At 46.2% G+C, this 27,530-nt stretch overlaps 1 protein-coding gene and 1 long non-coding RNA gene across 5 annotated transcripts in view; one reads left to right on the top strand and one right to left on the bottom strand.

Annotated features, from left to right (window-relative positions):
• LOC141573868 (uncharacterized) overlaps positions 1–27,530 on the bottom strand; it is a 40,359-nt gene that overhangs the window by 10,778 nt on the left and 2,051 nt on the right. The window contains exons 2-4 of one of the 4 annotated variants that reach the window (XR_012500234.1): positions 15,265–15,343; positions 10,331–10,422; positions 7,043–8,803 (exon numbers count right to left, since the gene is read on the bottom strand). This is a non-coding gene — a long non-coding RNA (uncharacterized LOC141573868). Of the gene's footprint in view, positions 1–7,042; positions 8,804–10,330; positions 10,423–15,147; positions 15,344–27,530 lie in introns of those variants that run through there. The other 3 variants (XR_012500237.1, XR_012500236.1, XR_012500235.1) reach the window with 3 other exon arrangements.
• Positions 17,290–26,037, top strand: LOC105077281 (oncomodulin). The gene is made up of 3 exons (XM_074345676.1): positions 17,290–21,376; positions 21,964–22,096; positions 23,101–26,037. Exons 1-3 carry the CDS (start codon positions 21,256–21,258, stop codon positions 23,339–23,341), a joined length of 495 nt encoding a protein of 164 aa, XP_074201777.1. The 5' UTR covers positions 17,290–21,255; the 3' UTR covers positions 23,342–26,037.

The following is a 27,530-nucleotide window of genomic DNA, read 5'->3' as shown; positions in this document are numbered from 1 at the left end:
CAGTTCCAAAGTGATGTGTAAGTTCTCCGATCTGTTAAATAGGTAAGTTCTTTGGAGTTCCACAAAAAGGCCACCTTGAGACCTGTTCTCTGGGGGGACCATTCCCAGGCAGAACCCCCTTCCCAGCATGGCTGTTACCAGATGCAAGTTCATGGGCCTGCCGCACCGTGAGGCCAAATAAATTGAAACATCGGAGTCTGGAGCAGAGAAAGGTTCACTGCAGGGCTGAGCATGGAGAACGGGGTGGCTTATGTCCAAGAAAACCCCAAACTCCCGGGAGGGTTTCAGCAAAGCATACTTAAAGGCCAGGTAAGTGAAGGGGGTCGCAGGGTCCGTGATCAGCTGTGTACAATTCTCTGACTGGTTGATAGAACACGGTGGTCAACACTACCGACCCCTAGGCGCCAGAAGGTCTGGGGGCTACGCACTCTCGTTCATCAAGTAGTTCATTTCTTCCCTTTGGTGGTGGTTTTAAGCATCTCAAAAACTCAGGAAATATACATGAGACACTATTATCTGGGTGCTTCAGAGAGGACCTATAGCAGAGGCTACTGGGGAGGGGTCTGAGCCTGGAAGGCCCCACAGGGTCCTGCTCGGTTACATGGCTATTTCTGGCTTCCTCTGAAAAGAGTCAGAATGACAAGGCAGAAAGGCTTTTCCTTACCATCCGCTGTGGCTGCAAACCTAACGCCTCTTTCCAAAGCGTTAGCTCAGCGTGGTGGCTGCAAGGTCCAGGGATCCACTTTTCTTGATTAAACAGAGAATGTACTAGCCAACCCGAAGTTATGGATTCCAGACTTGGCGTTGGATTGGATTCAGGGTCTGTGGGCCCCTCTGGCTGGTGCAAGTCAGCCCCTGGGATGGTGACCAAGAGTGCATTCCTGTCCCCAGAGCACATGCACGGGTGGGCCAGCACAGGGACGGGCCCAATACGCAGGGCTCTCCTCCCCTCTTCCCCGCACCTGTTTCTGTGGATGCCGCCCTCATCACCAGACCCCAAACTCTCAGGCTTGGTTTTGGTTTCAAGTGCTAGCGGAGGCAGACTGGGAACAAAACGGTTCAGGACAAAGAGACTCACTCTTGCCTGTTACCTCTCAGCCCAGCCGCGGCAATGGCCAATACTGTCTCCCCAAAGGACGTGGAGGCTGCTGTCCAGCTGCAAAGGGGAGGGGGTCCGCTCTCTTCCTCAAGTGGGGGTTGGTCCTGGGGCATCAGAGCAGCTGTGCCTTAAGTCACTCAGTCCAATCCTCTTGCTTTCAGATGAGAAAACTGAGGCTCAGAGGGGGCTGGTTTACCCAGGGCCCTCACTGGGCTTCCAGACTCCCAGATCCTGCTGCCGGCATGGAGACCACGGCTCCCCCTGTAGCATCTGGGATGGCAGGGAGCGATTACCTCCAGAGACGACACAGTGTCATGGTTAAGTGCACGAGCCCTGAGCTCAGTCTGCCCAGCTTCAGCCCCTGCGTGTTCACTTACCAACCCCAGGACACCGAATGGCCATTTAATTCCTGTTTAATATAAGGCATTCAGCCTCAGGGAGTTCGTCTGTAAGATGGAGATTAAAAAAAAATAGTACATGTTTCCTACAATAGAGCCTGGTATCTGACCCGTGGTTAAGTGCTTAAAAAATTCTGGATATTATTGTTATTAATTTTGACATCGTTCATTGAGAACTCTTTGTGAATTAGAGAAAGTTTATATTCTGGGGAAGGGAATGGGGCCATTCCCTTGCTATCTGCGGCTAGGTCTGTGAATCTGAAATATTGCTTTGGTGGCCATTAGCACTCAGTCATGCCTAGGGACAGTATATAAATTAAAAAGTCTATTTGTAATGACTCCTTCTGAACATAGATACTTGGCTCCTCTAGAGGAGGGTGTTTGAGATGATTTCCTTAACAACTATATGCCAGATACATCCTAGAAAAACACAACTCCTTTCACACCCACTAGAAAGGTTATGATTTAAAAAACAGAAAACAACAAGTGTTGGCCGGGATGTGGAAACCAAAACCCTCATGAATTGCTGGTGCGGACGTAAAATGGTGTAGCCTCTGTGGCTCTTCCAAAGGCTGAGCACAGAATGACCACGTGACCCAAAAATGCCCCTTCTAGGTACACAACCAAAAGTATTGAAAGCAGGGACTCAAACACACACGGGGACGCAAATGTTCAGAGTGGCATTATTTACAATAGATCGAGAGTAGAAATGACTCAGATGCCCACTCCCAGATGAATGGACAAGCCAAATGGGATTTCTACATGCTGTGGAATATTATTTGGCCATGAAAAAGAATGAAGTATGACACACGCTACAAGGTGATAAAGCTCGAAAACATGATGCCAAGAGGAATAAGCCAGACACAAAAGGACACATAGTCTATAATTCCATGTATATGAATATTAAGAATTGGCAAATCCATATGGATAGAAAGTAGATTGGTTTTGGTCTGGGGAAAGAGCTGGGGGATGGGGAAACACGACTTACTCATGTGGGGCTTCCTTTTGAGGGTGAGGAAGACATTTTGGAACTAGCTAGAGGGACGGCTGTACAATGTTGCAAATGTGTTTGATACCACTGACTGTTCCCTTTAAGATGCTTAACGTTATGTGAGTTTCCATACACACACACACACACACACACACACACACACACACTCGTAACCCATCTGTAAGGAACTTCCACGGAGATGGCAGATTAGGGCTTGATTTAAGTCGAGCCACATCTTAAGTTAAAAGCAAAAGAAAAAATAATCCGTTTATCTCTGTATCATTCCCAGAACCTGGCAGCTTCAACCACAAAGGCTTCTTTTGCCAGCTAGGCTAATCCAGAAAGAATCTCAATGTCGTCAGGGAATTATTTATGATCCTAGACCAGAACGAGAGCTGCTTCATTGAAGAAGCACTTAGGTAAGAATTCTCCAACGTGCCCCTCCTTTATTATTCTTTTTAATCATTATAGATGCCCCAGTCTAATTTATTTCAAGATCTTTAATTTCTCCAGAAGCCTGGAGAAATTCTCTAAGTCTGTCTAAGTAGGGCTATGATCCTCAACCAGAGGTGATGTTGCCCCACCTGGAGATGTATGTATGTCTCTGTGTGTGTGTGTGTGTGTGTGTGGTTAGCTCTTTGGGGAGCTAGAGAGAAAACCAGAATTATTTTGCCCTTGGCTGTATAATCCTGACTAACATCTGACTTCGTTCATTCCACGGACGTTAAGCTTTGTGGAGCGGGGAGTTGTGGGGGGTGTGGGATAGCAGCATTCAGCATTTCACACTTGATCATTTCTCAAATTAGGGAAATGGGTCACCTCCTCAGATTGCTTGTTCCAGCTGCCTGCTTGGGGTCAGAAGCAAAAGCAAACGGGGATCTCCACCAGAAGTCCCGTCCCTGGGATGCACGCAGCCGGGGTGGGAGGAACAGGGCGTCTGGCTGCTTGCTGCACACCCCTATCAGCCCACCACGCGAAATCCCATTTTCAGCACTTCAAGAGGCCCTCTGCCAAACATGTCTGCTTTGGATTCTGCAGCTGTGATCGTTCTCGCTGGAGGGGGTGTGAAGAGCTGAACATCAGAACTTTCCAACCCAACCCACAGGGACTGTCTTTCCTGCCAGTGCCTGCCTCTGACTCCTGTCGATGGGTCCCTTCCATTCAGACGACCGTCCACACCATCCACGGGCAGCGTGAGGTTGCCCTTTCTCAGGATGGTCGAGCCATCAGTTTGTAATTGGCAGTTAACGTTTCTTGGGTCCTTTGGGAGTGCCCTCCTGGTGCACACCCAGAAATGCCATCCTGGTGACCAAAGGGGACTGTGATGCCCCTTGTTCATAAGAGCCCCGAGCGGATGCTGTAATTGAGTTATTGAGTGTCTCTCCTTCCTGGGACATAAAGTCTTGCAGGAGGAGTGAAGCCAGACAGCTCAGGGGAATGGGATACGAATGGAGCTTTCCGAATCTCTAGGTTATGGGTTTGGCTTGGGTCCCAGGGGAGACACCCAAAGGACACCTCCTTCCACCTCTCCACAGGATTAGCCAGGAGTCCCAGGGTCTGTCCCTGAGGAAGTGAGCACCAAAGAACCCCTGGGCAGCTAAAAACCCAGGTCACCCTCACGGTCAATGTCGGTGGTATTTCCCACCAGCCACTGGCCAGTGTCTCCAACAAGCCTTCACCAGAGGCTGCAACATGGTGCCCACAGGCCAAGACCAGCCTGCACAGTGTTTTGATTGGCCCCTGCAGAGTTTGAAAAAAAAGAACTGCCAATATGGAAACATTTGGGGATTGTATAGGAAAAAAAAATCTGCATTTTCAGATTCTCTTGAAAAATCAGAATACCTGGCCGCACTGAGCCCACATGCAGTCCCAGCAAACAACCACGGGCTGGGCTTCTGAAGCAGCTCCTCTCCTTAGAGCTGGTTGTGGTGCCCAGGGCCTGCCTCGCCGGAGTCAAAGCTGCTCAGACCCTTTGCACACCTAGGCGCTCCAGTCCTGCTGAGAAGATGCAGTTCCTCCCGAAGGTGGTTCTGACCAGGGAGGAGTCCCCGGGGGCCAGGCCTGGGACTCACCACAGCTGCCCCGAATGTTTACAAAGTACTTTCCCACACACGGCCTCACTTACAGGCCCTTGTAAATACAAGAGGGACGCAGAACATGGTAATTACCTGCAACAGGGGATCATTTGGCCCAGTTAAATCTGCCAACGGGATGGCCTGATATTCCTGCAGAAGGAAGTCCCCCGGGGGCGGGGGTGGGGGGTGGGGGTGGGGTAGGAAAGGGGCACGGGGAATTAGATAAGAGGATCTGGCCTGGACCGTTGGGGAACTTCTCGTTTCTAGGTTAAAACGCGATCCAGGGAGTCAAAGGAACTGTAGAGTCAGGAGGAACTGGGTGAGAGCAGAGAGCTAGAGGCCAAAGGGTGGGAGCTGATGGAGGCGGGAGGCGGGAGGCCACATGGACCAGCGAGGACTCAGCCCCGCAGGCAATAGCGACCCCTGGTGGACATGATGAAGCATGCACCCCCGTTCCCTGAATCTCACCGCTGACAACCATCAAGGTGAAAATGATTGGAAGCTGGGTGGGCACTATGCACCATCCAATGTACCAAATGCATGGTTTTAAATACCTCTCACAACCACCCAGTGATTAATGCTATTATTACTTCTCCTTTTCACACTTGAGAAAAGCCAGGTTCCGAGAAATAAACTAACTTCTCTTATCACATCCCATCGCTGCACCAGGATTAGATCCGAGGCAGCCTGGCTCCCAGGCCCAGCCTTTATCCACTTCAAAAACAAAAGCAGGTCCAGCAACTCCACTTCTGGGTATACACTCAAAAGAACTGAAGGCGGGCAGGGGGCAGCGAGCATAGCTCAGTGGTAGAGCGTGGGCTTAGCATGCACAAGGTGCTGGGTTCAGTCCTCAGGACCTCCGTCAAAAAAACAACAAATAAATAACACACATCACGGACAGCTTCCTCTGTCTGCACCAACAACACCTGCACTTGTTCCTGAGAACCAGTGAGGCATGTTTTCTCTGTAAATGGTTAGTTCTTTTTTTTTTTTTTAATGGAAATCCTTTCTATTATATTTTAGGCAGCATGAGGGCAGGAACAATGTCTACTAGTGCTTGGGGACCCCTCCACGGAAATCCCACATAGGACAGTTCATGAAGTAGGTTCTTAATGACCCCTATATGAATCAAGCCCTTAGGAAACCCTTCTCTCTCCAAGCCACTTCCACTACCCGGCTTCATAGAAGCTTCTCTGAGACTCGGACTCTGTTGAAGCTTCCGTTTGCAGAAGCACGTGTGTGTGTACTACTTGTGTGGTTAATTGCCACCACCCACCTCAATGAATTATTAATATCTGAAACCAGATGTAGCATTTTACAAATGGCTTACAATTCACAGACGGTGGGTGCATAAACACGACTGATTACCGTCTGCCCCGAGAATCATCGGAAATGTGCGGTGCATTCACACCCCAGCCAAAAGCCTGCTCTGTCAGGGTCGGCTCAGTATCCCAGGCTCCAAAATGACAGCTTTGGGTGCACATGTGCGCAACCCCATGTTCTCCAATCGGTGTGTTTGTTTTGTCCTTTTCTGGATAATTTTGAGACATCGGAATATATTACAGTGAATACCGAAAGCAAATGCCTTACTTTTCTTGTGGAGCTAAAACAATTTTTAAGGGAAAATAAAAGAAAATGCAGGATGTTCGTCAAATCCCGCAATTCGGGTAATAGTATTTTATTTTTTGACAGATTGATGTTTTTGATGCCATTTGTGTACACGTGCCCCTGTTGTCAGGCTCTGGATCAAAGGCATCACACGAAGGGGTTATGCGGTATATTTCAAAAATCATATGAATTCATTACTTGTCATTCCACATTCTTCCCAGGAACCTCTTTTTAGCATAAATTTGGTCTCCAAAACAATGTCATTTAGCCCCAAATTGGGGTTTTGGTCCAGATTTATCCCTTGGAAACGGAACGAGGTGGAAGAAGTAACTAAAAAGTGCACAAGTGTAAAATGGTGAACAATTACAGGGTGAGGGGCAAGAGGGTAGTGCACCAGCGGAACTTCCTGGAGGCTGAGCAGCCCCAAGTGACAAGCGAGGCCTCTGCCCGCACAGGGTGGCCCAGGCTTGAAGCATCCGGGACTTTCTCTATGGGCATCATGGACCCTGTGGCTTCGGGAGAGGCCGGTGCAGGTAAAATGGAGATGGGCCGGATGGATGGCCCCCACATCCCTTCTGCAAGATGCACAGAAGGTATCAGCAGACGCCAATCATTGCTTGCGGTCGCCAACTGTGCCTCAAATCTTGAAGCAGCGTGAGTGTCTGTAATAGGGAAGAATAAGTCTGACTCCGCTTTAGATCTGTTCCTTTAGCTCTAACTCTGTGCTGCTTCCTCTGCTTAGTCATACTGGTTCTGTACCATTTTATAGACGTGTTCCCTAGCGCCTGAAATATACAGGAGAGCCCGTTCTCAAAGCTCTGACCTTCAAGGATATAACACTTTCTCATTCACGCAGAGATAAAAAGTTGCAGAGCAGAGAATAACATTTGTCTTGTTGGAGGTTTACAGGGACACCATGACCTGACCCACGTGGACAGCTGCAAGAACAAAGGATTCCAACACCAAAAAGTTTGCAACAACCAACCATAACCCCCCCCCCTTTTTTAGTATAAAAGGAGCCTGAATTCTGACTTGGGGAAGATGGTTCTCCAGGACATGAGTCTGCCATCTTCTCTGTTTGCAGGCTTTTCGAATAAAGTCATTATTCCTTGCCCCAACACCTCGCCTTCCAATTCATTGGCCTGTGGTGTGGTGAGCAGATGGAGTTTGGACCCAGTAACACATCCAGAGTGGTCGGGTGGTCACCAGGCTCCAGCCGTAGGGCCTCAGAGCAGTGGCTGTGCTCCCAGCCTTACCGCCTGCCCTACAAGGATGGGGCGCCCGGCTGTGCAGACATGAGGAGTGTAGGCCAGCTGTGAGAGCCACCCGACTGCAAGGTCAGAGGGGACAGGCCTCACAAGGACACCCTCACTTCTGACACCACACTGGGGAGAGTCCCCAAGCCTCTCTCACATCTGGCCATTGGCTGGAAGGACTCACAGAACCCACCGAGGACTGTTGTGCTCACTATTCTGGTTTCTGACATCAAGTCAGCCACAGGAACTGGCACGTGGGCAGGTCCAGGAGGGTTCCACGCGTGGAGACTCTGCTGTCCCCTCCCACGGAGTCCCGCGGGTGACACCACGCGTGGAGTATCACCAACAGGGAGGCTCACCCACACTCCAGTGTCCGGGGCTTCTGCTGGGGCTCCAGCACCCACTGCCCGACAGCCGACCTTTGCCCTCTGGCCTCTCCTAGAGGGAGGGCTACACCTGCCCCCAAACCTTGACAAACACCTTGGCTAAACTTCAGACACACTCCTCTGAGCCCTCTTGTCCACTAGGCCTTAACCTTGGCCTCGGGGAACTGCAGACTCAGCACGAAGGATTTCATCCACCCCCGCACCCACTAAGAGACTGGAGCAAATGCCAGCCGCTGTCTAACCGCCGAGGCCTCGTCTGCTGGATGACCAAGCCTGAAGTCCCTACCTGGGGAGGCTCAAGACAGCCGAAATCATTTGCTGCTTGAGACGCACTCTGGCCCCACAGTTCCCGTGAAAGAGCTCCCCTGCCCACTTTCCGTCACTTCCCACTGTCCGGACTCTGCTTGAACCTCTGCTCGCCCCGCCCGCTTACTGCCCCTTCCTCCCCTTAAAGCGCCCAGTCTCCCTGCACAGATCTGCGCTGAGCTGAGCTTAGACGGGAGCCGCCGCGCAGGGGCCTGAGCTCAGCCCGTGCCGCCGTCACCGACGTCTGGCCCCGCTCCTCTTCCGCACAAATCACCGTAAGTCACACTGTTCAGTGGTCTGGGGGCCAGAGCCCCAGCAAAGAAACTCCTATCAGGCAGGGCATTCTGGGAGTCTAGGAATCAGCCCCCAGGAGCCGGGGGCAAAAGCCAGCCCTCTCTCCAGGCGAGGTTAACTCTTCATGACACGTGAGGGCGGTGCCCTGCGTCCTGGCTTGGGCAGGGAGCAGCTTGGAGAGCGGTGGCGGGACAGGCTTCCTGGACCAGCTGACCCTGGGATGCGGTGACCAGAAGAGGAGCCTGTGGCTCGGGGGCAGCAGGGGTCCTCCCACCACAGCCCGGGAAGAGCAGGGACTCTCCCACCGGGAACCAGGAGGGTCTGGAGTCCTGCGAGGACAGCCAGGTACCAGCGGTTGGGCTTCTTTCTGGTGCTTCCTGGATGAAAACACTTAAAAAAAAAAATATTATGCTGAGGACACTTAACATGAGATCGACCCTTTCAACACACTTGCAAGTACGACACAGTAGTGTTATCTCGAGGCAAAGTGTTGTGCAGCAGATGCGTAGAACTCATGGAAAGACTTCTGACAACCCCCTTTAAAGATGAGAAAACTGAGGTTTGGAGAGGGCAGCTGACCTGCCCCAGACAGGAAAGTAAAGAGATAAATAGGAAAGTGCGGAGGTACACGGGTGCCCAGAACCCCCCCAGACCCCTCATTTCCCACACTCCCGATCAGCACCCCGTGCTGCACACAGGGACAGGTCTTTTCACGACCCTTGCATTTGAGGAAACTGCCTTGGAGAGACAGCGGGGCTCGGGGCTCGGGGCTCGCCCAAGATCATGCAGCTGGTAACACAGCTGAGTTGGGACTGGATCCCAGCTCTTCTGCAGGTGGCTGGTCCCCTCTACATGGTGCACGTGTGCCAGCCGAGTCCCTGATAAGAGGACGAGGCGGGAACCACAGTCCTGCGGCAGGAGGCTGTTCACGCCCAAACGCCGGGTCCCAGTCGGCACCACGTCTCCCTTGGCCGGAATTGATTAGCTTTTAGGTTGAAAAGAAACTCATTCCTTCAAACAAGAAACATGTCCAAATGCTTGGCCAAAAAGAGATTCAGACACATCTTCATAAATCTCCAAAGCGTTTCCCTAACGATGGGCGTATGGTGACCTGAGAACATGAGTTCACTAAGAAAGCACCCTGGAGCCCCTTGCCCACGTCTTATTTTCATGGTGGTGTTTATCTTCTGGTTTGTTTACTGTCCCCCTTCCCTGGAAGCTCAGCTGCACGGCAGTGGGGATCATGTGTCTCGATCAACACTCTGTCCTCAGCATCTTGAACACCAAAGTTGTGTTAAATTAATGAGCTCCCACCCAGGAGAACAGACACACAAAAGACCCTTTATGAGAAACATTTTAGGCTCTAGCCCAAAGCCCCAGCTTTTGAAAAGAAGAATTGGACCAAATTTGACCTTGTTTAAATCGGTCCAAATCCCTGAACATATAACCAAATCGTTTGTCATTCACTCTCAACTTGGGCAGTGTTTAATTTGGTTGCTTATAACCATATTTGTTTTAAGAAGGGTTTCTCTATATCATTGTTAACATATTTTCGTTTTGTGCACCGATTTTCTTGATTTAGAACACAACCCTCTTCCATGTTTGACACGGAGTCTTCCCATTCCTGCTTTTGCCCTCCGCTTTGGTGCTGTGGTTTCCACTCGGGGGGTCTTTGTGCCCTCTGACTTGCCTTCCTCTGGTGACATCTACAGGCAGCCGCGAAGCTTGTGCCCACAAACAGAATTACAAGGAGTCTGGAGAACTCCGGGTTCCACTGGGAATAAACATTCCGGTACATACACACACACACACACACACACACACACACACACACAATTTTTAATTTCATAGTTACTTATTATTAGAAACCTTAATACTTTATATAATCTTTAACCAAAAATTTTTCTAGTAACTTACAATTTTTAAAAAATTGTGGAGACTTCCTCCACTTCTGGCAGGTTGAGGTAACAGGAACTGGATGAACCCTCCTGCCCAAAGCACCTACAAAACTGGACAAACGAGGAGACAGCAGCTTTTAGACACTGGATGGCCGACAGCAAAGGACAGTGATCCCTGAAGGAGGGGCAAGTGAGGCTGAGAGCTTCCAGGCTGCAGTGCGAGGAGGCTCCCGGGCAGAGCTCAGGAGTCTCCCTGAGCAGAGAGTCTGGGGAGGCCAAAGCCACTAGAGTTTGCAGGGCAGAGCGTTGGTGAGGAGAGGGTGCTGAGAAAGCCCTCTGGAGATTTGAAAGGCTCCTTCTTGAGTCTTCAGCTTAGTGTTATCAGCGGATACACAGAAGACAATTACCTGGGGCCAGGGCTGGGGGCGGACAGTCATGAAGTAAGCAGGCAGAAGCCCACAGATTGCTGGGACTCAGCTCAACAGACAGTGAAAAACTGTATCACACACGGAGCATGAGGTCCAGTGCTCAGAAGGTGGGCAAAAGTGGCCCTTGACTAAAGATAGGTCTGGTTCCGTCTAGCAAAGCTTAAAAGCCAACCTCAGAAGGACGAAACTATCTCCAAGTAACTTAATTATGTCCCAGAACACAGCTCAAGCATATACGTATTTTTAAAATAGAAGAACATCCAGTGCCCAACAAGGGAAAATTCACGTCTGGCATCCAATCAAAAATGACCCCAAAATGAGGCGACAAATCAATCAAGTGAAATGGCACAGACAGAATTAGTAGAAAAAGATATTAAAATACTTACTACAGAGGAGAGGGTATAGCTCAGTGCTAGTGTGTGGTTAGCATGCATGAGGTCCTGGGTTCAATCCCCAGCACTTCCACTAAAATTACATAAATAAGTGAAAATTTTAAAATAAATAAAACTAATTACCCTCCTTCCCCTGCGCCCCCCCAAAAAAGAGATACAAAAGACCCAAACAACTTCTAGAGATGAACAATACACTGAGTAGGATTAGCAGATTACACACTGTCGAAGAAACAAGCAATGTACTTGAAAATGCAACAATAGAAAAGACACAGACTAAAACACAGAGGGGGAAATTCTGGGGGGTAAAAAACAAACAGGCATCAATGAGCTGTAGGATAGCTTCAAATGGCCTAATGATGTATGCATAATTGAGTAAAGGATGGAGGAAGAGACAGGAAGTATTTGAAGAAATAAGGCAGCAAATTTTTTCAAATTTTTGAAAACTCTCCTGACAGGCTCAAGAAGCCCAACAAATATCTTGGGAAGAAAAAAATCAGAGGAAGAAAAAGAAGGAGAAGGAGGAGATAATGACAACACAAAAGCACCTTATCATAAAATTGTTTAAAACCAGAGATAAGGAGAAAGATCTTAAAAGTAGCCAGAGAAAAGAGACATGTTATGTTCAGAGGAAAAAAGATACAATTGACATCAGGTTTCTTATCAGAGGCAGTGCAAGCCAGGAGGCAGAGAAGCACTGTCTCTTTTTGGAGGGGTGGTGAAATTTTTTTTTAATTGAAGTATGGTCAGTTTACAATGTTGTGTTAATTTCTGGTACATAGCAGAGTGATTCAGTTTTACATATATATATTCCTTTTCATATTCTTTTTCATTATAGGCTATTACAAGACACTGAATATCTACAGGAGGACCTTTTTGTTTATCTATTTTATATATCATTGTGTGTATCTGCAAATCCCCAACTTCCAATTTAAAGCACTGCAAGGGAAAAATCAAACAGTTACGCTGTGTGAGTTCCAAGACGGGGCCTCACTCGGAGGTCTTACACTTTCTCTCTCATCCTCTTGGAATCTGGAGGCTGTCATGCCCTGGAATTTTGCATAAATACATATAATATTCATGAATAATCTTAAAATTGCCTTGCAGTTACGGATCTGCAGCAATTAAAGTCTGTATGCAAAGGGAAAACAAAAAATAGACCACTGTACCATTATTTTAAATTGGCATATTTGCCTCACATCAAGACATGGGTATTCACTTTGTTTTCCAAAAACAAATAACAGAACAAAAGATTTCGGTGTCGTAATGATCTAGTTCCTTAAATACACAGCTGAACTCACTTTCTCTAAATGCACAGGATATGTGGTGCCCAAGGGCTGAACAGCCCTCGTGGATTCCTAGGGCACTGCTGAACATGTTTTTATTTCCTAAATTTAATTGTCCTCCATTGCTTAGAAATGACTCATGTTTCTTTAAAAAAAAATCGCCTGGGCCTGACAAGCTAAGGGAATGGTGGGGCCACCACGCACTACCTTGGTGACGCACAAAAAGCGCTGGATTTCAGGCCAGGTAGGGGTTGCTGCTCTCTCCTCTAATTAGCCAGGGTTCTCTTTTCTCCTCTGTGTCCTGTGACATTAATTCTGCTTGGCATCTCACCATCTTTCATTCTGGGAGCAACTGTGAATCGTTAATAAAGGCTCAATTCCCGCAAGAAGCAAAACCAGCAAGAAAATTCACTGTGTGCCGGTTTTCCAGACAGCCGCCTCCAAGATCGCACCCCGGTGCTTAATAATTTAGCCTTTCGGGCAAAGTTCTCTTTAGATAGGTCAAAACATGAATAATTCAGGTATTGGCGAACCATACAGCTCAGCTGTGCTGACACTGGCCGAAAAGGACCTGAAGCACCTACAAAGAGGCTCAAGGTGCCCAGATCAGGTGGCTAGGTCACGATGACACCAAATTTGGTTAATGGGAATCCCAGGTCAGATGCAATGCTATCAAACTACAGACACTGCCTGCTACGTTTTGCAGGTCGCTGAAATGTCTCACGAAGTAAAAATTCCTGCCAGGAAACCACACTCTGCATCTCTAGTCACTTCTCTCTCTCTCCCTCTCCCTCTCTCTCTCTCACACACTTCCCCAGATCACTCTTTGACTCTTCAAAGCCCAACACATCTTCATCCTCAGCAGGTGAACCTGCTTCTTAACTGAGAAAATAGAAACCATCAGAAGACAGCTTTTGGCCCCTCAACCCCATTTTCCCACTACCGGCACCTGCAACCCACGTACTATGCCTTCCATCCTGATCTGTGAGGTGAACAAGCCACGTCCTACCTAAGCCAGCTCCTCCATGCAGACCCTTGGACCCCATCCCCTCTTGCCCACTCAAGAACATCACTCCATTTAGTCTCCCCTCCTCTCAATCCTTGATTTTTCAGTGCCTAATAAATCTTTCCCATCAGTGTACAAATATGCTGTTTATTGATCCTATCTTTAAAACTACAGACATACCTCCGAGATGCTGTGGGTTTGGCTCCAGACCACTGCAATCAAGCACATCTTGAAATAAAGTGGGACAACATAACTTTCTGATTTCCCAGTGCATATAAAAGTTATGTTTACACTATACCATAGTCTATTTTATGTCTAAAAAGAACAATGTATGTATCTTAATTTTAAAATACTTTATTGCTCAAAAATGCCAACCATTATCTGAGACTTCAGTGAGTCATAGTCATAGTGACCTCAAAGATGACTGATCACAGATCAACATAACAAATATAATAATGATGAAAATGTTTGAAAACTGCAAGAATTACCAAAATGTGACACAGAGATGAAGTGAGCAAATGCTGCTGGAAAAATGGCACCAACAGGCTTGCTTCATGCAGGGTTGCCACCAACCTTCAATGTGTAAAAAATACAATATCTACAAAGCAGAATAAAGTGAGATATGCCTGAAATTCTCAGTATGAATGGCAAATAAGCTGTCTTGGCTCGTTTGGGCCGCTAGCACAGAAGACTGCAGACCAGGCGGCTTGAACAACATATGTTGACTTCTCACAGTCCCGGAGGCGGAGAAGCCCACGGTCAAGGTGCTGGCAGACTTGGTGTCCAGCGAGAGCCCTCTTCCTGGTTCACAGCCAGTGCCTTCCCACTGTGGGCTCACCTGGCAGAAGGGGACAAGCAAGCTCCCTGTGGGTCTCTTTCATAAGGGCACTAATCTCATCCGTGAGGGCTCCTCCCTCATGACCTAATCACCTCCCCAAGGTCCCCGCCCCCTAATACCATCCCCCTGGGGGCTAGGTTCCAACATTGGAATTTTGGGGAGACACATCCAGTCCACAGCATAAGCACGTGAGAAGATGCTGAACATCACAGTTGTTAGGGGAACGCAGATTAAAACTGCAACAAGATGCCACTACACACCAATGAGAACGTCCTAATTTAAAGAAAGACCGGCCACGCCAAGTGTCAGCTGAGGATATGGAGGGGCTGGAACTCTCTTCACAGTGAACTCACTTTTGCCGTGTGAACAGGAGCGTGTTACCCAATGTTAGTAAGATCTCTGGGGCTTTTAGGTTATTCTTCAACATGTTTTCTCTCCTGAATTAAAGTTCTTTGGAAAACAGGTTGGCAGTGTCTTAAAACTACGTGACCCAGCTATTCCACACCAGCTTCCTCCACTGAAGATGTAGGCTCCCCAAGGCATGTCCTCCCTCCTGTCCTGTTAAAAACAGCAACAACCGTCCCAGCCACCACCACCCACTACAAGACACCTCATGCCAGCAGTGGGAGCCACCCCCAGAGCCCCAAGTTCAAAGACTTCGCGCCGAGGAGTTCCTGAGTGTTTTTCAGCAGAAACCTGTCTTTGAAGTTTTTGCTATCTGACAAACTCTGTGATTTATTAGATCAACGTATCAATTTTTGACCAAGGGCCAAAAATAGTAGAAGAGCCCCAAGCTACTCCAGCACACAGAGGAGAAAAGAAACAAAACGCTTTTAGAAGGCTGATTTTTTCATGAACGAGAAATGTGAGCACCTCCGTCTCAACTTACCAGTGGGCTGCAGGGAGCATTTAACAGAGACTCAGTGAGTTAATTACGGAGAAACAGCAACTAACCCCAACGTAACGAGAGAGGCCACAGCTCTTACTCCAGGACATCCTCTGTTACCTGTGCGTTCTTCCCTAAGATGCAGGTGCTCTGCGGGTGCTCCTTGAATTGGGCAGACATCCCCCGGAAAGTCAGGCCCCTGGAAAAAACATCCAGTAAGAGAAACTTCAAGGGAGAGAACATTGTCATCTAAATAATTGCCATCTAAGAGAGTTTCTCTCTTTGCTGGCCCAGGGAAAGCACCTTCCTGGGGGGAGATGGCCGCCCTGCTTTAGGCAGGTAAGGGGAGAGCAAGAACTCTTCCTGCGTTTGTTGTTCAATTGCCTTCAGCGCCAAGTGGTCTACGAGGCATGTTCTGATCACCTTTAGGGCCAAAATGACTTCTCTTCCTGAGCGGTGAGCCAGTTTCCTTCAGTGAGAGGCTACAGCCCCTGAACGGTCCTGGCCAAGCACCTCTAGTCACAGCTCGGCCACGGACACAGGAAGCACCCTGCAGCGTGTCTGGGTCTCGCCTGGTGGAAGTCCCGCAGAAACCCGTGATCCTTCAGCCCAGAGGACGGAGAGAGGCTGCAACCGGCCAGCGCCCGATCCCACCTCCTCCACTCACCACACCTCATGGCCGAAGTCACAGGGCAGGGCCCTCCAGCCTTCTCTGCTCAATCTTGCGAGGGTGGGCAGCAGCCATTTTTTTTTAAAGTAAACTTTCTATTAAGTAAAACATCCATACAGAAAAGTGCCAGGCGCATTTCCATAAAGTAAACACGTAATAGGGAAGAACAAATCTGACTCCATATTAGATCTGCCCCTTTAGCTCTAACCCTGTGCTCTGTTTCCTGGGCTGAGTCCTGCTGGTTCTGCACCTTTTGTAAAAGAATGTCGCCTAGAACCTGAAATATATAGGACAGCCCATTCTCAAGGCTCTGACTTTTAAGGGTGTAACACTTCTCCTTCATACAGCAATAAAAAGTTGTAGAGCAAAGAGTAACATTTGTCTTGCTGAAGGTTTACAGGGACATCGTGACCTGACCTGGACATCTGCAAGAACAAAGAATTCCGACACCAAGAAGTTTGCAACAACCAGCCACACCCCCTCCACTTTTAGTATAAAAGGAGCCTGAATTCTGGCTTGGGGAAGATGGTTCTCCAGGACATTAGTCTGCCATCTTCTCAGTCTGCTGACTTTCCAAATAAAGTCATTATTCTTACTCCAACACCTCGCCTCCCGATTTATTGGCCTGTCATGTGGCGAGCAGAACGAGTTTGGACTCAGTAACAAACACACCCATGTGGCCAGCACCCAGGTCTAGAGACAAAACTATCAACACCCCAGACCTCCTCACCCCAGTTACTGTCCTCTCAAGGAGGATATGCTGAGTAAATATCCTTTGCCTGTTCTCGCTTGGTTGGTCTTCGTGTACGTCCACACAGGGATACAGAACTGAGCCGACACAGACCCTGAACCTGCCCGCGTGTGTCTTACTGTCCAGCGAGCAGACACGTGGCTCAAGCAATCACAGCAAGTGGGACCGTGCAGCTGTGACGCTGCTGTAACCGCGAGAAGCACGGAGATTCAGCCGCCTGTGGAGTAGGGGTCTGACCTGGTCTGGGAGTCAAGGGAGGCTTCCCGGAAGAGGTGGCGCCTGAGCAGAGATAGAAAGACTGTGTGTAAGACACCTAAAGCAAGAGGAAGGAGACGAGTACTCCCAGCAAATACAACAGTACAGAGAGGCTGTGGCTGGAGGGGGCTTGAGTAATCTGAGGGACTAAAATGGGAGCATAAATAAATAAATAAACCTAATTACCTCCCCCCACCAAAAAAATTAAAAAGACAAAAATTTGTAAGCTCCATAGTAAAAAAAAAAAAAACAGGAAAATTTGATTAAAAACTGGGCAGACGCCCTGAAGAGATATTTTTCCAAAGAAGACACACAGATGGCCAATAGGTGCAAGCAAAGTTGCTCAGCCTCACTAATCATCAGGGAAATGCCAATCAAAACCACCGAGAGACACCACCTCACACCTGACAGAACGGCTGAAACGAAAAAAAGACAAGCGATAACAAATGTTGGACAGGACGTGGAGAAAAGGGAGCCCTTGTGCATTTTGATGGGAATGTAAACTGGTGCAGCCACTGCAGAAACAGTAAGGTGGTTCATTAAAAGTTTAAAACTAGAACTACCGTATGACCCAGCAATTCCACTTCTGGGTATTTATCTGAAGAAAATGAAAACACTAACTTGAAAAGCTATCTGCACCCCCGTGTTCACTGCTGCATTATACACAATAGCCAAGCTGTGAAGGCCACTGAAGTGTCCATCAATGGATGAACGGATAAAAATATCACACACACTGGAATATTATTCAGCTGTAAAAAAAAAAAAAAAGAATGGAATCTTGCCATTTGCGACACCATGGGTGGACCTTGAGGGGATTACGCTAAGCGAAGTAAGTCAGACAGAGAAAGGCAAACATCGTATGATTCACTTATATGTGGAATGTAAAACAAAAACAAATGACAGCCAAGCTTCTAGACACAGAGACTAGATTGGTGGCTGCCAGAGGCAGGGGGTGTGGTGTGCGCAAAAATGGGTGAGTCAAAAGGTACAAACTTCCGGTTATAAAATACGTAAGTCATTGGGATGTAACGCGCAGCACGTGATGACGTTTGATAATGCTGTATTTGGAAGTTGCTAAGAGAGTGTATCTTTAAAGTTCTCATCACACACACAAAAAGCCCCACTATAAATGTCTGCCTCTTCCCTTCCGTTTTTTCACATATATGCACGTACTCACAGACCAAAAACTATATATATATTTTCTTAACTTAAAGACTTTTACTACATTCACCAAGTACATTCCACTCACGTATTCCCAGCAGTATGAGGGTATTTTGTTCCCGCACCTTCACCATGTAGCACCGTTCTTTCATTTGTTAAATTACAGACAAAATAATGGTATTTTGTTTTTATTCATTCTTTCTAGTGTGTGAGCTATTTACATATATTTTAATAACTACCTTTCACTACGTCTTAGGATTTTGCGTCTTGATTTGTGTGATATCCTAATATGATAAGGTCATTTAGTTTTTGTGGGTCAGGCTTGTGGCAGATACTTTCCAGATTCATTTGCCTTTTCACTTTTTATGGTTTTTTTAAAGCTAGTGTTTCATTACCAACTGCCGTTTCCCATCATGGTTGGTCCCACTGGTTTCAAGTGTAAAGGCTTCTCTGTCTTGCGTGTGCCACTCATGTCTAACTTTATTTTTGGCTTCACTGTTTGTTTGTTTGTTTTTATTGTGGTAAAATACACATAACATAAACTTTATCATTTTAACCATTTTAAGTTCTGTGGCTTTACATTCACATTGTTGTGCAACCATCTTGCATCACCACCACCCATCTCCAGCACTTTGTCATCATCCAAAACTGAATGCCTATCCCCGCTAAATAGTAACTCCCGCTCCCCCTCCCCCAGGCCCTGGCAATCACCCTTCTCCACCCCATCTCACCTCATATTAGTGAAATCATACAGTGTTTGCCCTTTTGTGTGAATCAACAATTTGACCCCCAGATTGCACACAGTGGAATTCAAGTCATAATCTTGGCTACACTGTTGATTCAGACATCACGTTTACTGGGTCTCTTATCTTTAGTTTCCATCAGAAAAACAGCATAAAAGTCTGAAGTGTCTTCGTTTAACCCATATGCTGTTTTCATTTAAATGAGCAGATTTTTTTTTTAATGTCTTTATCTCTATGGACAATTGTAAACTCTCCTACAGAAAGAAAGGATTTTGGTGCGTTTCTATGGCAACTCAATGTCAGCAACCGAATTTTTTGACTTATTTTCTGAAACAGTTTTTTTTTTAAGGCTGGGCAGGTTGATGCAGGCTGGTAATCTTATTTTCAAGTTCTTTTTGCTGTTCTGTATATCTATCTATTCATCAAATAGTTTCTGAGCGCCTAACTAGGCCAGGCAGTGTGCTAGGCACTGGGGCCTAAAGACAGAAATGGTGATTTAAGAACTGCTGCTCCCGACAGCAGCTTTTCATTGATGACGCAGCAAAAGCACAGCGTCAGGGTGGAGGCAGGGGAATCTGTTTGGGGGCAAATTGAAGATTGTCCAGACTGTTCCCCCCAGAGAGACGTCTGAGGCCCCTCTCTAAAGCTCCTGAACTGTCTGCTTCTAAGCTACTGAATCATTCTGATTCCAACATGAGATCAGTTTTCTTACTTTTAAAAAAGCTTGGATTCAGCCTTAAAGAAGGAAATCCTGTCTTACGCTCCCACACGGATGAACCTTGAGGACATTACACTAACTGAAAGATGTCAGTTGCAGAAAGACAAATACTGAATGATGCCACTTTTAAAAGACACCTAAAGTCATCTAACTCTTAGAGACAGAAAGAATGGTGGTGGCCAGCGGGGAGTTCTTGTTCAATGAGTATAGAGTTTAGTTTTGTCAGATGAAAAAGTCCTAGAGATTTGTTGTATAACCCTGCACATACAGTTAATGCTGCTATAGCACATACACACTTAAAAATGGGTCAGGTGGTAAATTTTATGTTGTGTTTTTTTAACCACAATTTAAATTAAAAACTTTTTTTTCTCTTTTTTACCTTTTTACCACAATTTAAAAAAAAAGAGTTTAGTACAGTGCTGGCCATATAGGGACTCAATAATGTTTGCTGAAAGCCAAAAAATAAAAAACCCTAAAAAACAAAACAAATCACGAGGCCCCAAGTCCTGGCCTCATGTATTTTCCTGCAAATTGGAGCTAGACGCTTGGGAGCGGTTGGTAGTCTCCCACCTTTTTGCTCTTTAATTGGAGTGCGCAACGTAAGACAGAGCTGGGAAATACCGAAGTCAAGACTGTGAAAGTCATCTAACCAGTGTCATCTCCTTGGCTGGACAAGTCCTTTGTATCCAACTGACACTGACTTTGAGTTTGCCAGCCCTGGACTGAGGTCAGCTTCATACGTCCACAGTTTCAGAGGTTGACCGCAGACCTGCCTCCATGGCGGCCACCAACATCTGGGAGACCCTTTTCAGTTTACAGGGCACCCTCAGATGTGTTTACCTCATTTTCACCACTGTCTCCTCTTTACTAGACTTCTGGTGTCTTCACACTTCAACAGCAGGGTTGGTTTGCAGAATTGAAACCTTAGTTAAGGTTTGTTGAGGTGGTTTTTTTTTTTTTTATTATTGGCTGTTCCCACCCCCCCCACAGTCCCTTGAGATATAAATAGGAAAAAAAAAAAAAAAAAGAGGTTTAATTAGCAAGGCAAGACATCCGAGCTATGTCTACGTGATCCTTGAGAAGGAAATCTAAGAGGTTCTTACTATCGCTTTTTCAATCCTATATAAGGTAGGTCAGCAAGGCAGCAAAAGCGTATCTGGTTTCTTTCTCTTTCTTTTTTTTTTTTTTTTTCCGCTCCTTCAACTCTTTTTCCTGATTCTTCTTGGTGGAAAATCTAAAGCGGTGAGTAGCTGGTGGACCTACCAGAACCCAGACTCTTCTTTCCGGCATGCGTTCAGATTAGGCTAATGTGAGCTGTGCTCAGCGTCTCTTTTCCCGTGGAGTGGACACATGGATGGATTTAGATCTCTGGTAGATGGGTTTTTGATGTCTCTGATTCCCATCCTTCAGGACAGACAGCAGCCCTTCCACAGAAGATCTGCAAGCAGCCCATACTGTATCCACCCAAAGTGGAATTTGCAACATTGCAATTCTCTGGCTGGTGTATTGAAATGCTATTGCATTTGTAACATGGTTTCCTTAGGAATGGTTTGTAGATGGTCTATTATGTAAATACAATTTCTTATAAGGAAACTGAATCAAATTGTTCTTTAGGTTGCATTTTTCATTTCCTTTTTGGAGTATATTCAGGAAAGGGCACTGAGACAAAGGAGGCTGGGATCTTTTTAGTATTTGGCTTTTATTTAGATATACTGTCCCAGCTCTTAATACAATACTGTGCTTATCACATTTTAAAATTTCTCAACCAATGCACAGCTTCTGAGAGCCAGGGGAGGGGGCATTGTCCCCCAAGATGTGCATGTTTCTGCTGCCATTTACTACATCTCACTTATTCTGTGTGAACAGCTGGAAAATGAGCATCACAGATGTCCTTAGCGCTGACGACATCGCAGCAGCCCTGCAGGAATGCCAAGGTAACGGGGAGATGGGGCAGGAGTGGGCATCTCTCATGGATTTGTACCTCCCGCAAAGCCCCCTAAATTAAAATGTGAACGATGGTGAAAATTCATGGGATCGGAGGATAAAACTTGCTAACTCAACAACTAAAATCTAAGATCTGAGTATATAACCAAAAGTGGAAAAAAAGAAAGCACTGGATGCCAGGTAGCCTGTTTGAATCCAGTGATTTCACTCCCCCCACCAGTTAGGCCAGTGATGCTGGCATCTTAGATACATGGTCCATAAAAAGAGCAGGGGGAGACACAGAGGAGAGGAGAGGAGAGGAGAGGAGTGGAGGGGAGGTGGACAAAATGTAGTGGAGAATCTAGTGGGGAAAGCTGGGGAGGCAATGACACCACAAAGCCGCCCAGTCTCAGCCACCTCGAGCCCTTGGTCCAGTCAAAGCCCTACTTTTTCTTCAAAAAACTTCTTTGAATAGAGCATCCCTGTGGCTCAATGACATTATGAAAAGTGCTTTTAATAATCTATGTTTTCAGCTCTTTGACCCAAGTACACAATGCAATCCAGTGGGCATCAGAATAACCCATTCTCTGTTCCTCAGACCCAGATACTTTTGAACCCCAAAAATTCTTCCAGACATCAGGCCTCGCCAAGATGTCAGCCAGTCAGGTGAAGGATGTTTTTCGTTTCATAGACAACGACCAGAGTGGATACCTGGATGAAGAAGAGCTTAAGTAAGCTTTGTCCAAAGCCTGTCCGGTACCCTGACATTGCTAGGTGGGGCTGGGTCACGGTGGGGGCCAGTCTGCTCAGCATTTCTTCCATGTCCAGCCTTGGTGCTGGTCACTCGGCATATCCTCATGAAGGGGGAGAACACAAATCAGTTCGGCCACACATCTATCCACGCAAACCACTAAACATGGGCACCAAAGACTGCGGCTGCAAAAGCTCATTAGTCATCTCTGTAAAAAAGAATGAAATAACGCCATTTGCAGCAATGTGGATGGACCCGGAGTTTGTCATTCTAAGTTAAGTAAGCCAGAAAGAGAAAGAAAAATGCCATATGATATCACTTATATATGGAATCTAAAAAAAAAAAAAAAAAGACAAAACAGAAACAGACTCACAGACAGAGAAAGCAAATTTATGGTTACAGCAGGGGGAAGGGGGTGGGAAGGGATAAATTGGGAGTTTGAGATTTGCAGATAACTACTATATATAAAATAGATAAACAACAAGTTTATACTGTACAGCACAGGGAACTATATTCAATGTCTTGTAGTAACTTATGGTGAAAAAGAATATGAAAACGAATATACGTAAGTTCATGTATGACTGAAGCATTGTTCCATACACCAGAAATTGACACAACATTGTAAACTGGCTATAATTCAATTAAAAAAATACATATATATATATACTAAAAATGAAAAGAAAAGAAAAACTAGAGGTCACTAAAGATATGTGAGTAAATACAGACCATGTGTGAAAAAAAAATTCATTAGTTTAAGGGATTTTCTTTGGCAGAGGGACTTACGGGCAAAACTCTGAAAAGCACGTTTGAAAACAGAGCTCCCACTGTTAGTCTCTGCGAGACACACCTTGCTTGCTAGGATCTTGAGTGATTTTTGCAATTGCTGGGGACAGACAGTTTGCTTCAAGAGAAGAAGAAAGGGGTGAGCACAGATATGGGGTATGGGTTTTCAGAACACTCCTATGAATCTTTATTATCCTATAGGTTTTTCCTCCAAAAGTTTGAGAGTGGTGCTAGAGAACTGACCAAGTCAGAAACCAAGTCCCTGATGGCAGCTGCGGATAACGATGGAGACGGGAAAATTGGGGCTGACGGTATGTTCACACCTGTGAGAGACTTAAGCTCAGGCAGCATCGGGGGCGGGGCTTTGGCCATGACATCAGACAGATGTGGGTTAAAACTCCCCTTTCTTAACCTTGCTGAGCCTCAGTCTTCTCATCTGTAAAACGGAACTAAAGTGAGGATGTAAACGATGTCTATATAGACTCCGGCATGATGCCTGAGGATGGACCACAGAAGCTGGTCCCTCTGGTCACTGTCTATGAACTGGAAAGTATCCTTCACCTGAATAGAGGACTAGCAACTTGCCTGGCCAATTATTTGCAAAGACATCCTAATGCACTTTAAGAACAATGTACAGAATTCCCAGGAGTGGGATTTGAGTCTCTCTGAATAAGGGGAGGATTGACATTGTCCAGTACATCTCATACCAAAAAGTCTGTTGACTTGAGTAGGAAATCCTCATAGCTTTCAAGGGTTTAAACAAATATGTTTCATTGGACATTAGCAAGTCCAGTTGCCAATTGCATTACTTGGACATTACCAAGTGGGCAATATTAGAGAACAAAGAAATCAATCACCATTTATGCAGTCTTCCGTGTGCCGAGCCCCGTACTCGGATTTTAGCGTAACTGCATGGTTGTAGGATTACCTTTATCTGATTCTGTCCTGTTCCTTCCATGCTTTGTAGCTGCTTTTGCGCACATCAGCTCAGGAGAACTTAGGTGTGTTCCTTACGTTGGTACTAATTAAAATTTAAAACTGCTATTTTGACCCTCATTTTCAAAACCTATTCAAAATGATACCACTATAACTTACTACATGGGAGTTATTCTATAGATAGCTCAGAAAAATAGTCTGGCTCTGTACATTGTAATTATATTTGCTTTCAGCAGTCAGTAGGCTTTAAATAAAGTCAAATGTGATCTTGATAAAAAAAAAAGGAAAGGAAAAAAAAATAATTTGGGAAAGGGAAGATTGATTTATTGAAACCTAATCCTGAAAGATTTCCAAATCAGCACACAGCTTACCGATAAATATAAAGCAAATTTCCCATCTTCAGTTTCAGTCTGTAGCACCCACACATCAGCATCACCATTATTTTTATCTTTTAGTGATAGAAATTTGGGGGGCAAGGTTCGGGTTCAGTAGAGAAAAGTTAATTTGAAGTCCCACTCTGTGAAATGTTTCCTAAGTAGGTAAGAAAACTTCCCATTTCTGTCCTAAGTTGACCAGACAAAAAGCTGAGTGAGTGGAGTGTGACAGGCCAGCATACTGGATTCATTCATTGTCAGGGAGAAAGGACGGGGCTGAGGGGGAAAAATTCTAGCACGAGGGGCTCCTCACAAAGCTAAAGACATCTGTTCAGTGAGATGCGGCAGGAAGGTGGAACACGGCCAACTGTCTGGACCTGCAGTCAGTGACTCCTGCTTCTTTTGTGCCCTCGGAGTGGGCCGTGCCCACCAACTGACAACCTGCCCGGTTCCCTTTCTTCAGAACTCTCCTGGGTGTTGCACTCCAGTCTATACAGTACATCTCCACTGACCTTGTTCTCACCCCTTCTGTTCTAGAATTCCAGGAAATGGTACATTCTTAAATGGCCCAAACCATGGAGACAGAATCAGCTGGAAAGCTCCACTCCAAAGCCCCAGGAATTGGGAAACCCCACATCTCCCCCCACCTAATTTATTTATAAATGTCCCCTGAAAATGCTTCTGCAATTTGCTCATTGTTTTAGCGAGGTCATAAGACCGCCATCCGTGACTTTTTGGTGGTGGGTTTAACCAGATGACTCCTGTAAGTCCCACAGCAGACAATGCCTTTAAAATAAATTCATCCAATAAAGACACGTTTCTCAACATCCACTGTTGTGTGAGTGTGGTTTATTTCCTCAGCAAAGTGGAGGGGTGAAAGCCATCTGGAGACTGAGGGCTTTTAGGAAGAATTCTGGTTTTATCAAGCACTAAGCCAGCCACACTCATGTTGTTCACAGGCACATGGGGAAAGCAGGTTGGGAAAAAAAAAAACAGTCACCAAGAAATGTCACCATCAGGCTAGGACTTTCTCAGTGGTTTATCTGAGTCTGAAATGCCCGTGAAGAGATTTTAGCCAGCATAAAGGCACTCCTGCGTGTGTGTTTTCTGCTACTGGGCTTTAGGATGTGGTAAGCGAGATTTAACTGAAAGCAAACAGCACAAGACAGAAAAAAGTGTGAGGCTAACAGTGGCCCTAAAGCTAAGGAGACTTGTATGCTGGAACCTAGCAGGCACATTTTCAAGCTTTTTTATTTATTTATTTATTTTAATTGATTGATTGATTGATTGAAAAACAGGAGATCAGGGACTTGCCTGCTCTGACCCAAATCTCCTGCCTTCCCCTTCTCTCCCCCCACCTCCCCTCTCCACTTTCTCAGCCACTATTTTCCTGGCTTTTATTTGATACCCCTGAGCCAATTACACTCAGAATTGCCCTAACATTTAAGGAGAGCTTCAAGGTCCCTTTACAGGGCTTTCATTGGGGTGGGGCAATCTCAAGCCAGGAAATTCTCATTAGGCTGATTTCCATGCGTCTGGTTCAAGCTGTCCTCTCCTGCTGCCCGGGGGGGGGGGGGGGTGAGGACTCCCAAGAGGAACTGAGGCGTCTTCCTGGAAGCCCCTCTAAAAGCTCACACTTCTTACCCCAACACCTAAGCTCCCAACGTCCTGGGCTCTCCTGGGACTTAGCGACTTTGAACTCCTGTTTTTTGGAGGATGGTAGTAGAGCAGCTTTTCAAAGCTGGGGCATGTGCAGCCTCCAGATGGTTTTAGGGGGACAGGGATCAACATTTTTTTAATTTAATTTTTTATTTCAATGTGCATCAGAAAAGTGAAAGTTAACACCAACATGTGATTTCAATATCCCTGCTTTAGAATGGGGCTACAGGAGTAACAGACACTTGAAAGCGTATGGGTTTGAAGAATATGGGGTCACGGTGAAGGGACAAAACCCATAAAGGTTTTCACGTGAGTCAAAATGGGGAAATCCAGCTTGAAAATGAACTCTCTGGGGAGGGCCAAGAATAGGACTGGGTCATTTCATAGTCGTCCGTCTTGTCACCTCTCCCCATAGACACTTAGGTTCTTCGGTCCTGATCCCCAGCCATCCTGGCAGGAATCGGGCTAGTCCCTTCCCACCGCTAGCTTCCCTTGGTGTGTGACAATGTCCCCCAGGTACCAGCAAGAGGGCCTTCTGGGACAATACTGATGACCGAAGAGCCTCGATTCGTACACAGGTTGCCTTCACCATCACACCACATGGGGGTACTCTGACCTTCCCATTATTTTCCATTCACTCCATTGGCCCTTCCCAGCTAAGGGTTCTTCATGCCAACAACAGTTCCGAAGGGGGACCTCTAAATAACTCACTGTGATCCTGTAGCCCTCTTTCTGTGGGGCTCTGGCTACCATATGCCTCGGAGAAACAGTATGAATGATGAAGCTTTTAAATAATGGTTACGAGCTTTTCGTAGACTAAGCAATCCATTACCCATTAGAGCCGCCAAGGCAGCCTCACCTGACCTAGGTAAAGATCACGGGTTTCTCATTTCTTTTCTCTCTCTCAGGAGGGCATCTGTATGGGAATGATCATGGGGGGCAGTATTTGCAGCACCCAGGGGACACTGTGCTACAGGGTCATACCGATGTTCCGACTGTCATAGGGAAATTGCTTAGAGGATGGATATATACAAGAGGATAAATTGCCACAAATTTTCCATAGATTGAATGATGGTCAGTTATTCATGAATTGTGTTCATTCTGCTGTTTCAAAAGTACAATTCACAGTATTTTTGCCCATTTCAATTTCATTACTTTTTCATTCTTTTAACCTAGTCTTAGAAACGTAATTTCAGAGCCTCTGTCAATAGATAAATAACTCATAATCTAAAGCAGCTATCTCTCTGTATTTAACCAAAAAGTGTCAGGTGGTATGCTTCAATGAAACACAATAATCTTGTGTGGTCTTATGTTGCTTGGATTTGGGGTATTTTGGGAGGGGGTGGGGCTTCCACTCTGAATGAAGGTTAACAACTCTGAGCATCTGAACGTATTTGTGAATTAGCATTTTTTATTTGGGTGTTCTTTTTCTAAGTTGAAATGTTGTAGAAACAGTAGTATTTCCAAACATTAGTGGTAAGTATAATTTGAAAACAAAAAATGTTTTCAAAAATTACCCAAGATCAGTCATCCAATAAATAGCATACAAAGCAATTCATTTTTAAAGGGTTGGTATTCAGTGTGTGCCCCAGGGAGGGAAAGAGTGACAGGACATATAGCAAAATGTTAATAGCAGTGACTCCAGCTGGCAGGATTACAGAG

This window comes from Camelus bactrianus, chromosome 18 (assembly GCF_048773025.1).
Source record: "Camelus bactrianus isolate YW-2024 breed Bactrian camel chromosome 18, ASM4877302v1, whole genome shotgun sequence".
In the NCBI taxonomy this organism is placed as follows: Eukaryota; Metazoa; Chordata; class Mammalia; order Artiodactyla; family Camelidae; genus Camelus; species Camelus bactrianus.
Note: the sequence above shows the minus strand (reverse complement) of the source record. Positions and strands in the feature narration are given on the sequence as shown.